Source organism: Oryzias latipes, chromosome 8, assembly GCF_002234675.1.
Source record: "Oryzias latipes chromosome 8, ASM223467v1".
In the NCBI taxonomy this organism is placed as follows: domain Eukaryota; kingdom Metazoa; phylum Chordata; class Actinopteri; order Beloniformes; family Adrianichthyidae; genus Oryzias; species Oryzias latipes.
In genome coordinates, this window is record NC_019866.2 from 21,807,145 (window position 1) to 21,821,251 (window position 14,107).

The window sequence follows — 14,107 nt, forward strand, 5'->3', positions numbered from 1 at the left end:
AGCTGAAGGGAGGCCCGGGAAGAGTTTTCAGGGCAAATGCGCACGCGGAAGATTGAACCCGGACGGTCTGCGTCGACGGCGTGGTGTGTTTTAGCTCGCGGCTGAACTTTTTTCTGGCGTTTCGGCCGGAGACGGTCGCCGTGTGTGGCCGCTAAACATGTCTGACTGGCGGCAGCATGACGTCAGTGGTTTACCGGTGGACTTAGTGGTGGAGGGAGACAGCCGCCATCGGTGTTTTTCCACCTGTTCGTGATCACCACAACGTGTCATCTGCATATTTGCGCACCCTGACCAACATTAGAACCCGATCCACCAATCCTGAAGTCAAAGCAAAACATTGTATTACAAGTACAAGTCTTGACAGTGGATAAACTGTGATTTCTAAAATTTTAAGACACCCTTGAATCATTATTTTCCCCAAAAGAGGGTTACTTTTACACCTCTAAAAGTCTCTTCTAATTGATTGGGATCACCTGACAAAGGTAAAGCAGCAGTAAAATGACTGAAATAGTTACTTGAAAACAATCAAAGTACAAGTTAGATATCCAGTTTATTATTAAAGTATAAGTTTAAAAAATCAGTGGCCAATTGTAAGACTCTAAAACATCTCAATGATCTGAAATGATCATAAATCTTTTGTATGGTGGGCTGGGTAAGCACACAAAAGCTTAAACCACTCAAAAAGAAAAAAGCCTAATCCAATAAATACAAATAACTTAAAAAAACTTCATGCTAAGAAAAGTACCAAGTACTGTATTTTTATTTATTAGAAATTTACGTTAAAGCTATGATGCATTAAATGTACTTTTATGAGTAAACTTAATACAAATCAGTAACAAAAATAAAACTAAATGAATTTGACTCATCACTCACCTCATACATGCTGGACCTGAGGCCATGATAACGAAGCATCTATAATAGAAGCTGGCAGGAGCTCCAGCTGATAATTACAAGAATTTTTTCCCCTCCTAATTATAGTGCAGTTCACTGTTTCCACATGATCAAGACAACAGAAGCTGTCTGAGGCTTTTGATCCTTTCCAGGATCAACATCCAGCTAACTCCATTTAATAATGGGAGCCTAATCACACACCTTTTGATTTATAAGGGGTTTTATAGCCAGTCATGCTGATCCTGACCTATATTTTTGCAGAGCCGAAAATATTGGTTTTTGAGTTTAATTGCATTTCATTTTCTTTCTTTTTGTCAGTTAAGTTTTGCCTGGACAGGAAAAGCTAAATCGTTGCAGTTTCACCTTCTCATCATCGCTAATTGCTTCGTTTTAAGTGCAATTCTTTATCTGTTCAATTAGAGGATGGAATGTTACTTCTTTTACTTTGGAGTTTTATCTAGATCTTCCCGTGGGCCAAATGATTAAGACAATTTCAGGTAAGAAAAAGAAGAAACAAAAAAAGCCATAGTTCAGCTTTTAAAGAGCCCCAAAGCTGGCGTTCTGTCAGTTAAACCTGTTGACTTTGTCCAGCTTGTAAGGCGCCTCCACTGGAATGGGGTGCACTCTAAAAAGCCATACAGTTAAATGTCTGTGTGCTGCCAAGAAGCAATAAAAACACAGCATGAGCTGAATAATTTAAGCTATAGTACAATTTTAAAATAAATTCCTCTTCTTCTCCAAGTTGCCTGTAAATCCCTAAAGTTGCGCTGGATGAGATGCAGGCGGCGACATCCTGTTATTGCTTTTGAGTCACGTTGGTGAAATGAAATCTTGACGATGTGTTGTGAAATCTCAGTCTCAACAGCCTTAGTTGTTTGTTTTTTTTGCCAGTTTTGGTGCTGTTGTGGAGCCCCCCTGCCGAGATCACTGCATTCCCCTTTCCCTGCGTCAGCAATGTCCATATATGAAAACCCGCCCTCTGGGAGTTGAATGTACCGAAGCCTCGACAAAATGAAATGCAGACACCTTAAAACACAAACGGGGCGATTGGCCTGTGGCCGGTCAATTGTCTGGGAGGCTAGTTGCCCAAAAGAGTTACTCTGTAGATGTTTGGATTTCATTGGGGAGTTTTCAGGGCAGCGTGACACGGCTTGGTACATCACAATCCAAAGCAAGTCTTCTTGTTCTTTAAACAGATGTAGGATTTTTATTTTTTTGTCTTAGTTACTGTTTCATTGCTTCTGAACTTGGAATATAAGTGGGGGGGGGTCGAGTCAAATAATAAATCTAGCCGGAAAATCCTAAAACTTCTAGAGTTCAGAGCTGAAATGATTGATTATAAGGAAAATGTTTCTTCTGTCTAAATATAATCTAAAAATCTACAGACTACAGGGATTTAGTCACTTGAAAAGCAAGTCTATAAAACATCCAATTCTAAATGGAGGAACTTTGTGTAAACTTTAAAAATAAATAAATTTTAAATACAGTTTTATTTTGTAACATAATAGCAGGAACATGGACAATCCTTTAAAGCATACTGATTGTGAATTACCCTCAGGTTTCCCTCAACACTGCAGGCCATTAACACCCATTAGTTTCTTTTTAACTGATAATCCAGAAACCAGGCACTTTAGGTTACTTGTCATTGGGCAGCATTAGTGTTGGTGCTAAATAGTCATATTCAAAATACATTTTGGGTGTGAACATTTTGTCTCAGGTTGTAGAAACGCGCCAGATAGGAGTACAAACACCCTTTTCACAAACCGTTGGCACAAAGGGCCGATATGCTATTCCTAAGCCGTTCAGAGTAAACTATTTCCAAATATATAATATATTACCTTTGGAAAACTAAAGAACAATAATTTTGTATCAAATGAGTGTTTTATGCAGCTTACTTTCCAACCCAGTAGTAAGACGAGTTGATCTCCGAGGCTCCGCCTCTCGCTCCTTGTTGCAGCCCATTTCATGAGATCAACCTAGAGCCGGCCTCGGGAGCAAGTCTGCGTTTTGCCCACAAAAACAACATTCAATATGTTGTGCACATAAAAAGGAAAGTATTTTGCTGTTCACCGCTAGCTCCGTGGAGAAAGTGTGTTGCCCTGGGGGCGGTGCTGGCAGTGCAGACTCTTCCTGGAAGGGGCTGTGCCCCACTTTGTGACATCACAATGTGAGAACCAGCTCGTTTTCGTGGGTTGAGAGGGGCTGGTTCTCAGAGCTCAGGTTTTTAGATGAATACCCAGAAATGTGTGAATGGAGCAAAATACCACTTTGGGGTTGTTTTATTGTGAGGAATGAACAATTATAATACATTTAAAAGCTCAATGTTGATTTAGCATGATCTAGGGCCTTTAAAATAAACTCTGTTTGTTTGCATCAGTCAACTCAGGACGGCCATGATGGATGTTGTGGTTTGTCATATTAATGCTGGCCAGGAAAAAGTCTAGTTCTGTCAGTATGACCCAAATCTTTAACGCTATATTTATGTCAGTGAGTGCAAGATAGACAAATGTAAATAAGTGTGTTTGTCTAAAAAGGTCATGCAGTTTTTGTGAAGTCGTAGGGGGTTTTGTCATCGATTGGGACCAAATGACTGAGCTGTGAGCCAAATCGCTGCATCCTTTTACTGCTTATACATTACTCTCAAAACTGTTTAGTTGTGTAGTCTTATGTTCAAAGTTTAGACTGAAAACCATTCAGGTGGAGTCCTAAATGGAGCAGAAAAGTACTATGCCGTACGCATCAGTGCATCACAGCTGGTTGTCCATTTCCGGTTAGCAGCTGAGCACTGGTGCATAATCGGTATCAGACTTTATTTTGAACTTCTATTATGACGGGATTAATAAATTCAAGCCAGACTGGATTTATTCCCTTCAAAACAGGGCTGTGGGGGCAGAGCCCCTCTGCTACTTGTCCGTTACCCCAGGAAGTGTGAGATTAAGGGGTTGAACCCATCTTTTCTTTTTCCTGTGTGACTTTCATTTCTACTTCATGTTTCATAATTACCTGCATCGAGTCCAACGCTGTTGATTTCCATCTACCTTTTCTCCATGCAACTGCAGCTTTAAAAGAAAAGTTGTTGGAAAATTGACCATTTCTTTTTATTTCAGAATCTATGGCGAAAATTAGGGCACGGTATGAGGAAAACCTGCGAAATGCGATATTAGAGATTAATATTGCGATAACGTTATAATTTGCGGTATATAAACAAATAGCAATATAACCAAAAACATCATTTCATTGCAACAGTTTAAAAATTATACTTCAAATGACCCTCGTCGACATAGATGACAAACATCTAACATAATAGGCCTCCACCTGATTGGTCAACAACGTGAAGGCGTCCATCCGATTGGTCAAATGCATAAAGGGATTTATTTGATTCGTTAAATGCCTCAAGCTTGCCATTAAATTGTTTGAACACATTTAAGGTTTACGATTTATTGCGATTTTTGCCATCCTTTGCGATATGGATATTGCAGAGCTGGATATTGCGATAACGATAAATTTGCGGTATATTGTGCAGGCCTAGCGAAAATGTTTGTTTCAATGAGGAGTTTATTTAGCTTGGTTATAGTATGTGGCAACTACTCTCAGCAGTAAGCTAATTGGAAGTCCACACCCTTTTTACCACTTGAAAGGGTGCTACACAAAATCTGTCAAACGTTCAACATCGGGGACAACAGGCACCACATACTTTTATTGACACATCTGATTGGTCAGTTTATAACTTGACTAACTTGCATAAAGAGAAAATATAATGGAAAAATGTTGGATTAGCAAGAGCATGTTAAAAAAAAAAAGGTAACAGAGCAAGATTCTGACAATCATTTCATCATGTGTGTCTTTTGTCTCTGATTGCTCTTGGGCTTTCATAGTTCCCTTAGCTATTGTCCTTACAGGTTTTTAGTCTACAGCCTTTCTTTATTTTTTTCTTTTGGGAGCACATGTAAGGTTTCATTAAAGTCCAACAATTCCAGGAAATGATTCCTCTTTGGAGAAGACCACACAAAGAAAGTCCTCGTTGAGATTTCTAATCTCAGTAGAGACTTTGACCAAATCTGTTTGATTGCATTGTTCCAGTTGAATTGCACCCCTATCTGTTTTTGAGGCAAGGAAGCTACTGATTCCAGAAAACGATCACAGAAGTCTCGGCTTATCTTGTCTGTCAGCAACTCTGAGCTAAGAAAAAGACCAATCAGCTGCAGGTTAGGAGATCACCAGTAATGCTGAACACATCAGGCATTAGACTTTGTCCATGATGGGGTGTGTATGATCCACCACGTGTGAATCACTGAGGTTAGCGTGTATTTTAGAGATGGCAAAGGTCTTTAGCCGCAAACTAAATTTCCACAAAGAACCGTGAAGAAAGAAAGCCATTTTGTCTGTGGAGCTTCTGACAGCTTTTGCACCGCGACTCCGGACTAATCTGAATCATACTGCATACCACAAACCCTGGTCTTCAGGCTGACGTGTAGCTCTCACTAAATAAAGTTTGATTAGATGGTTGTTAAGGTAGAGAAACATTGCTAGCTATGAGGGAGTGGCTCAAGTGGAGATGATAACTTGTCACCTTTTTTTTTTTTTTTTAAAACGTGGGGGAAACCTACAAAGTAAACTTAAATTATTAGGAGTCTGGAGGCAAACAAGAGAAGACTAGAACATTTTTGTCGAATAAATTCTTTTTCTTGCAGAAGCGTTTTGCAGTTTTTTTCCTCTTGCGCTAAAAAAGATCCTGCTGACAAACAAAAATGTTTATCCTAACTCCTCTCAGCATTCTTTCGTTATGACTTGTGTAGCTATGGACTATCTCATTGTCACAATTGTTTATGCAAAGGCCAAATGTGTCCAGTTACTGTTCATCATAAAGCTCACTAGATTGTTTGGACAATTTTTTTTTCCTTTTTTTTTAATAATTGACATGAAATTGATCTCATTGGCCTCTAAGATGTTGATCTGTCTCTGACCTGGAAACTTATCTGAAAGTCATCAAAGTTGCAAATACAAGGAAATGCTGTCATAGTTGTGCTTGAAATGGAGTTCAACATGAAGAAGACATGGACTGCTGAGCGTGTGACCGAGGGTGGTGTTTAGTTGGAAAACTTGTTGGGAAAAACCAATACTTTTAGACGGGGTAGGGTTGGTTTTATTACAGATATTTTTGATATAAACTTCTGGTGTGCATGCATTTTTATAGGGACAAGCGGAACATATTTTCGGTGCTCTCTCCTAATGGTGCAGTTGCTGTCAAGCACAAAATTATAGGAAGCACTAGTAGTGCGTGTTTATATAAAAAAGGAAGCCGTTTAAAATCCCAGAAGTTAATGCAGCTCAGCATAGGTCACAGAGAAAAAACGCCACCTTTTCTCTTCCTTGGGATTCAGTAAGTTCCTCAAATGGTAAAATAGTTTCCTCACTTTGTAATTTCCTGTTTCCTTTTTGCTCCTTTCTTCGCCCCACCCTCCCACATTGGGAGTGAAGGGTGGAGGAGGAGTTGTGCGAGCCTGATGCCACCACAGCCCGTCTCTTCAGTCGGAGGGTGAGGGTGAAGAAAGAGGCAGTGAACCCAGAGTTTGTTGGGAGTTGAGAAGCTAAAGGTGTCAGCAGAAGACGATCAGATGTGGGTCATGTGATGGAGTGTCTTGTTGGTGTTACCAATGAAACAGCGCAACACAGCAGCTGTCTGCGTTTCTGCAGCCAGAGCAGGGCCTGAGTGCTTGTGGTTAAACTGTTTGGTCACCGTTTCTGGTTGTGAATGTATTGCTGAGAGAGTCTGAGGTGGAAAAGGTTTGGGTGCCCGAGTACAGGAGAACCTTCAGAGGTTGACCCATAATTTTAAAAGACCTATACCACGCAAAATCCTTTTTTTTTTTTTTAAACTTTCACGAGTATTACATTAGTTCATTCCGTATAAAATGAAACGCCAAAGCTGTATTTTCATCCGTGTACGCATCTCTGAATATTCCTTAAAAAACCTGCACTCTGAGCATTAGCTCCTCCCAACCCACGAAAATGACGTAGATAAGAACAGCCCCTTCCAGGAAGAGACTGCGCTGCCAGCTCCACTCCCGGGCTAACACGCACAACCACTTTCTCCACTGAGCTAGCAGTGTTTTGCAAAACCTCTTTCCTTTTATATGCACAAAATGCACATACATCTTTACAACAGTTTGGATGTTGTATGTTTTCGTGGGCGAAACGCAGACACTCTGCAGAGGATGGCGCTAGGTTGGCGTCATGAAATGGGCGGCACAAACGAGAAGTGAAAGGTGGTACCTCCGGGTTGGGAAAAAAACTCAGGAAAATTACTTATATTTAATTTTTAAAAATCTTTTGCGTGCCAAGTGTAATATATTATTACTTACATATTGATAGTGTTTTCTCTAAAAGGCTTAAGGCATGGTAAAGGCCCTTTGAACCACATTTCTAAGGGTGTGAGACGCCGTTCCTAAACGTATTTTAAAGTCTCACCTCAATACCTCCGTTTGTATCCAAATTATGGACTGTGGGATCTTGGTTTACAAAACCAGCCTCTGTACTATTTCTTGTTACCCGTTTTCTTTTGATTTTCATTTTTGACTTTTGATTTTTTTTTTTCTGTTGGCACAATTTTAACAATGCATTTTAATTAACACATAAATGTATAGTTTTTGTGACAATTTGCCTGAGGAAAGTCAGTGTTTTCCGGATTACAGCGGAATTAGGACAGATTTGGCCAGCAAGAGCTGTAAGGTGTGTTCCGCGGAAGAAAATGTTTTTCCACTTCTATATTGGATTTGATTTTAAATCAGCTTAGTGCCGTACTTTTAATTTGGTCTCGCCCCACATTCAGGTTGTATGAGCTGTATTTCTTCTCCTTCATGTTGCACCCTGAACACAAGTTGAATATTTACCCTGCAAGTCTACATGGATACATTTGATGTTGGCCTCAATTTGAACCATCCCCATTTTACAGTATCGCAGAAAAACACCAATGGGGGCTGTGTTATGTCAGACTCTCTCTGGGGAAGATCCTTGTTTAAGCAGTAGTCACATGTACCTGTATGGGGGGTTGACCCATTCGGTTGCTACTGATTTTTGGGTTGTTTGGGCCCATGGATGGTCATAGACAGAAGTGTCTTGTGGTTCCCTTTGGGTTCGTACGTCCACCTTTAAGGAACGTCATGAAAATGGGGCGTACCATTGTTGTGCATGTTGTAAGTGTATCGTGAAGTATTTGTAAGGATAATGGTGTATTGAGACTGGAAAAATCCTTTGTTTATGACGTACTGGTGTTGTACAGTGTCCTTGCGCTGCACTCTGGTGATTAGCTAGGAGCACGTTTTGGCAACAAATGGCACATGGAATTGGGTGTACAGGTGGGTAAGTGCCCGTAGGTTGCCTGTGGGATCTCCAAACGAACTACGCTCTAAATGTCTATTTTCCAAATCTCTATTAGCTACACAAAAGGAGTTTGTACTCTTAGAACTTCAACAGCACTAACGGCCTTACACAGTCCGCATGATTTGAGGGGGTTGGACTTAATAAAAAATCCTACGACACGCCTTCATCTCACCCAATTACATACCCTTGTAGGTTGTTCAAGTGTTCCCTATGATCTGTCGCCCACCCCCTGTAGAAAAAAATACACATGAACATTTTTGCCTTCCGTACTCCGAGCGGTCTACAACCTTTATTTTGTGCAGGTCACCTGTGTGCCCTTTACAGGTTTTTCCATTTTTCTGCTTTAAACCATGCTTTAAACCAGGTTTGCGTACATGTGTGAGTCACATCTGCACATGCAGCTATATAGTGGGAGGTTGGACTGTTTTTGGTGGTAAAACAACCACTGGACTGGCACAGCAGCTGTTCATGGGTGGCCTGTCCAAGTGTGAACATCTTGTGGGAAGCCAGTGTTGTTGCAGAAGGTTTTATCTTAAAGTCAACATCCACGCTGCGCTTTCACTGTGCAGCTTGAAACAAAAAAGGGCTGGGTTCTAAATCTGGCAGTCCATGATGACTCCCTTGTCCCTTCTCTGCTTTCTATATAGAACAGGGCTCGACGACCCAAAATATCTGGATTATTTTAGTCCTCATCCTGCTCTGGAGACTAGCTTGAAGTGTGCCACTGGATCATCTGTGTCAAGTGACGTTTTTGCCTTCTCCTGCTTGGTTTAATGGTTTGTTTTCATTTGCAGACTTTCGCTGCAGTTTTTATACTGATATCTCCACAGTCGGATGTTTTTTAAGCTGCAGAAACATCTGCCTCCTCGGTTTTACTTTGTCTAAGTCTGGCTGGCATGAAGGCCTTCCTGCTGAAAAGTTACAAGCATGATGTCAAGCAATGCAGGTGAATGTCAGCCACTGCGAGAAGAGGCTGAAGCCGTCTGTAAGACCAGCATGCTGAAGGATGGAAGCGGGGGGGGGGGGGGGGGTAGGATGAGCAAAAAGTAGGTCTGAGAGAGGCTGGTGGACAGAAATGTGTGGAATGTGTTTGGTGGCTTTCTCCTCCTGATAAAGGGTGAGCAGGGGAGGAATGTGGCCCTGAATGTGCTGGATAAACATAAGGAGGAAGAGGCCCGTCAGGACGGCCAGCAGAGCACCCTGGGAGGATAAAGAGGAAGCTTGAGCCGACTCCATTCGCCCTCGGCGTACTGCGGGGCGGGGTCGGAGGTCAAGCGATGAGTTTGGCGTCGAGGTTGTCGGGCGTCAGCTGGAGTGCAGCCTATTAGTCATGAAGAAAGTGCTTTTCTTTCTGATTCTCTTATCAAGTCGTTTAGCACTGGCTGATCAATACTACAAACCGTTTGCTCTCATAATGATTTACGGTCCGTATTTTCCTGCTTCGCATTCAGTCAGTTTTTCATGACTTTCTCCAGCTGGACCACATTCCAAAGTGAGCTTTCTTCCAAATCATTTTTAAATAAACACCAGCTCATCCCAAAACTCACTGCTGCTTTTTTATTGTTTTTTTTTCCAAATGTCTGTCTATGGAGAGCTGCTTTCCACCAGAGGTACAAAGGGTGTCCGTTTGTGAATCCATGAAGCCTGCAGCTCTGAAGTTTCTTTTAGGTTGATGGACACATTCATTTCACTGAAGCTCACTTTTTGTTTTGTTTTTTACAGCTGGTTTTACTGGTCGAGTCACTTCCTCCCTGAGCAGAAATTGCCTTACCCTCTAATGTTTATCAGCATATGGGTGTTTTGGATCTGCCTGTTTCTCCTGCCGTTGGCACTATTTCTGCAAACCTTAGCTGTGATCCTCCAAACTTCCTCAAACTAAAAGATTTTACTATGTATGACTTTGTGTGAAATGTCACCAGCAGCTTTTAGCTGTGCTAATTGGGTTTTCCTCTCATTTTATTGCTTTTTATGAAATGTGAGCAGATTTTGACCTGAAGAGATTCACGTCTTCTTCCAGCTTTTTAATTTGACACATATTTTTATTCTTTTCAAACCAACGCTTTATGAATATCAGATTTTGTCAGAATCAGAGGTGCTCTGAAATTCTGGCCATTCCTGTTTTTCTTATCGTGTGTCGATTTGAAAACAAAAGAAGGGAAAGTGCTGATGGGAAGTTTAACCTGCTGGGGAACCACAATAAATCTGGATCTGTTGGCTTTTTCTAATAGCTTCCTGCTCCACTGGCACTTAATGATTGACAACACGATGATTATAGATCCAATATTACCATTAAGGCACCACATCAAAGCCATGTTCTTACGACACTTTTGTCTACATCTCAACAAAACCAGACTTTATTAGAGATGATGTGGAGTTGGGGAATAAAAGCTGAATGTCCATCATCTGTGGTCAGATGTAGTTTCACATTAGATGTGCCGTCACAAAAGGCACGTCTGTGTCCAAAGCTTGTTTAAAAGTAAACTCTAAAAGAATGTATTTCCTGGTTTTTGGGGACTTTTCTCAGAGGAACCCCGAAGAAGAAGTCCATCAAACCTGCACTTCCTGTAAAGGTGTCTGACCTTCAGGTAGACGACGTTTGGAGTTTGACACGGCTCTGTTTGCAGAAGCTTTAGTTTAACTGAATCTTTGAAGAAATGTATGGAGTTCAGTTGGAAAACAAAAGGAAACGTTACTTTCTCTGACGTGTCATGTCTGATCCCCCCCCACTAACCACAATCCCTCTCTCTGGTTCAAACAGCAACCATGTCAGACGTGGACAAGTTTCTCTACGTGGACCGGAACATGGTCAACAACCCTCTGGCACAGGCGGACTGGGCCACCAAGAAGCTGGTATGGGTGCCCTCGGAGCGCCTGGGCTTCGAGCCCGGCTCCGTGAAAGAGGAGCACGGCGACGAGTGCGTGGTGGAGCTGGCGGACTCCGGCAAGAAGGTCAAGGTGAACAAGGACGACATCCAGAAGATGAACCCGCCCAAGTTCAGCAAGGTGGAGGACATGGCCGAGCTCACCTGCCTGAACGAGGCGTCCGTCCTGCACAACCTGAAGGAGAGATACTACTCAGGCCTCATCTACGTGAGTGTCGACGCAAACCACATGTTCACGCTGAAGTATGACCCACTGATGCATTAACGTCTCCAACCTGATTACTCTGTTAGGCCCCATTGTTTTAGAACAAACCACAGCCACCAAACGTGGAGTTTATTAAACCACTCATGGCATAAAAATGTCCCCCCCACACACACACATTGACCACATGCTGCTGTACTTTTTTGTTTGTCTTCTGTCTTTCTGTTTGGAATTTTAAGGTAAACAGGAAGCTGCAGGGAACAATGCGGCCCAGATTCAGGGAGAAGCAGCAGAATGAGCTGCAGAAAGAGGCACCAGGGTCCGGTTTTTGCAGAAATAGGCATGGAATGTAAATGATGCTGTAACCTTCATTAGAGCCGCTATAATGAGTCGTATCTATCTCCATTTTGGGCCCTGGGAGTGATTCAGGCTCTTTGATTCTGGGGCTGTGACCTGGTCATGTCAACAAAAGCCTGCTTCCCTCCGGAGAACCGGGCTGTGGATCGTTTTAAGACCTCTATGTTCTGTAATCTCCAAATTGACCATCTCTGGAGGGGGGGGTTAGAGGGAGAGGCTGCCACAGATTTTAGGAGGGGAAAAAAAGTGCTTGAAGCCTGAATAAAGGGTTAAGTTTGCTTTACGCAAAGGCAGAACGTAAGAATTTGGATGTTGGTTTTAGAGGAGAGATAATTCATTGGGAGTCTGAGGCGTGACTCGATCAGCCCGGAGAGCATTTGTGCTTTTGTAATGTCAGTCAGTAATCAGTTTAAAGTAGAATTATGGGTGGGGCTGAATTGCATAACGCTAAGGAGAGGAGGCATTGGAAAAGTTACTTTACTGACTCCTAACAGGATCTTTATTTTATTATTATTATTTTTTATAAAAGCGCCACTCCGATCATCTGTAGGTCTATTTTCCAGTGGTCTTTTAATTATAATTTTGCTGTTTTTTAGCCTAAATAAAAAAAAACGTGTTGTTTTCTAGGATATAGTTTCTGCAGAGCAGCAGGAGTTCATTGGAATTTCACCTTTGAGTTTTGGGTGGGACAGTTGGCGCGGAGTAATCCTGCCCCCGCTTCCCGTTATCCACCTGTTAAAGTGCCTTCCCGTTATCTTACAGCCCCTCACACCCACAACCTAACGTTACTGGTGCAACAAAAATGGCGAGCAATAGTGGCGCTATCCTGCCGTACAGTTTAGATCCAGATTGCAGCTCTGACCTAGAAGACCTGGCTGCAGACATCAACGTTCAGAACCGGAAGTCCTTGACCGGTTCTGAACTTGGGAAGGTGGATTTGATCCGTTTTAAGCTTTAATAGAAGTTTTTCTAGAATTCTGAATGCTTTTGGGTTTGTTTAGGTTAAGTTGTATCATTTCCGCTTCTGGCCAGTGATGTCAGGCGCCATCTTGTCTGTAGCCAGGTCCCTCTCTGTCCCTCTCAAAAAATGCCACAAGAACATCTTAAAAACCTCATTCTCTTTGAACAGTTCTTTAGATAAATCCACTAAGGGAGTAAAGTGAACCTTTCAAACCGTCTCTTGCGTTGCAGACGTACTCTGGCCTCTTCTGTGTGGTCATCAACCCCTACAAGAACCTCCCCATCTACTCGGAGGAGATCGTTGAAATGTACAAGGGCAAGAAGAGACATGAAATGCCGCCTCACATCTACGCGATCACAGACACGGCCTACAGGAGCATGATGCAGGGTGAGTCCACCGCCGCTTGGAACGCCGGGGATCCTGCAGGAGCCACGTGAAAATATGAATTTAGTTCATTTTCGCATGCACGCCGAAGGAATTTAGGCCCCCCCTTACAGGGTAAAATACGAGTCCCTAGGAAGTTCTTTTATTAAAAGAAGAAGCAGCACAGAGATGTAAATATTACGGTTCTCAAGAGAAGAGCTGGAAGTTTCCATCATAGCTTTCTCAGAGGTGGATTCAATCTCACAAATTGGATGCATTTACCCTCAAGAGGCCTCTGAATTGTTGGTTTTTGTGTGGCTTTACATCGATAAATAAAAACACATCTAGACTAAAGTAAAGTTTTTGTGTTTTTAATTCCTTTTTATTTTGCTCTCTAATCACTTGATGAATTTGTTTTCTGAAAGTCTGTTGTAAATCTAAAAAAAGACACGAGGCATTAGCGGGAATTGTGCAGCCGCAGCTGCTTCCCTCATTGCTTTTCTTGCTGCTAAAAGGTTGAAGGAGGCAATGGGGTAATTAGCCATTTACTTAGCTGTAACTTTGTTACAGTCACAGGAAGGCGGGTGCTGATTTCCTGTCTGTGGCTGCTGTATTTCCTGCCTTAAAGGCGGCGGCTGCTTGATAACACACTTAACCTGCAGAAGAGTTTTAAGAAGTTTTATCATTTATGTTTTATTTATTTTTCTCTTTCAGATCGTGAAGACCAGTCCATTCTTTGCACGTGAGTTGCACAGAAGCGTCTTCCCTCCGCTGACCCCGTTTCCCCTCTTGTGGATTCATTCCTCACATGTGCTTTTTCACGCAGAGGTGAGTCTGGGGCTGGAAAGACCGAGAACACCAAGAAGGTCATCCAGTATCTGGCTCATGTGGCCTCTTCTCACAAGACCAAGAAAGATCAGGTCAGTCCTGCTTCTTATCTGCATTACTTTCACTTTTTATCATTCAAGCCCTGGATCACACTCCACTGTGCAACTTTTAAAAGTCTATTTTACTCCTTTCCTTAAAAGTGTAATTGTGAAAATGTATCCATGGACAAGGAAGGAACTTGAT

General features: G+C 42.1%; 1 protein-coding gene across 2 annotated transcripts in view; it reads left to right on the top strand.

Annotated features, from left to right (window-relative positions):
• The window catches only part of myh9 (myosin heavy chain 9), a 33,689-nt gene that overhangs the window by 518 nt on the left and 19,064 nt on the right, over positions 1-14,107 (top strand). For both annotated transcript variants that reach the window (XM_004071835.4, XM_011478580.3), the window contains exons 2-5: positions 11,030-11,361; positions 12,904-13,060; positions 13,751-13,778; positions 13,863-13,956. In XM_004071835.4, the coding sequence (XP_004071883.1) occupies positions 11,035-11,361; positions 12,904-13,060; positions 13,751-13,778; positions 13,863-13,956 (606 nt within the window). In that variant the 5' untranslated portion in view covers positions 11,030-11,034. The remainder of the gene's footprint in view (positions 1-11,029; positions 11,362-12,903; positions 13,061-13,750; positions 13,779-13,862; positions 13,957-14,107) is intronic.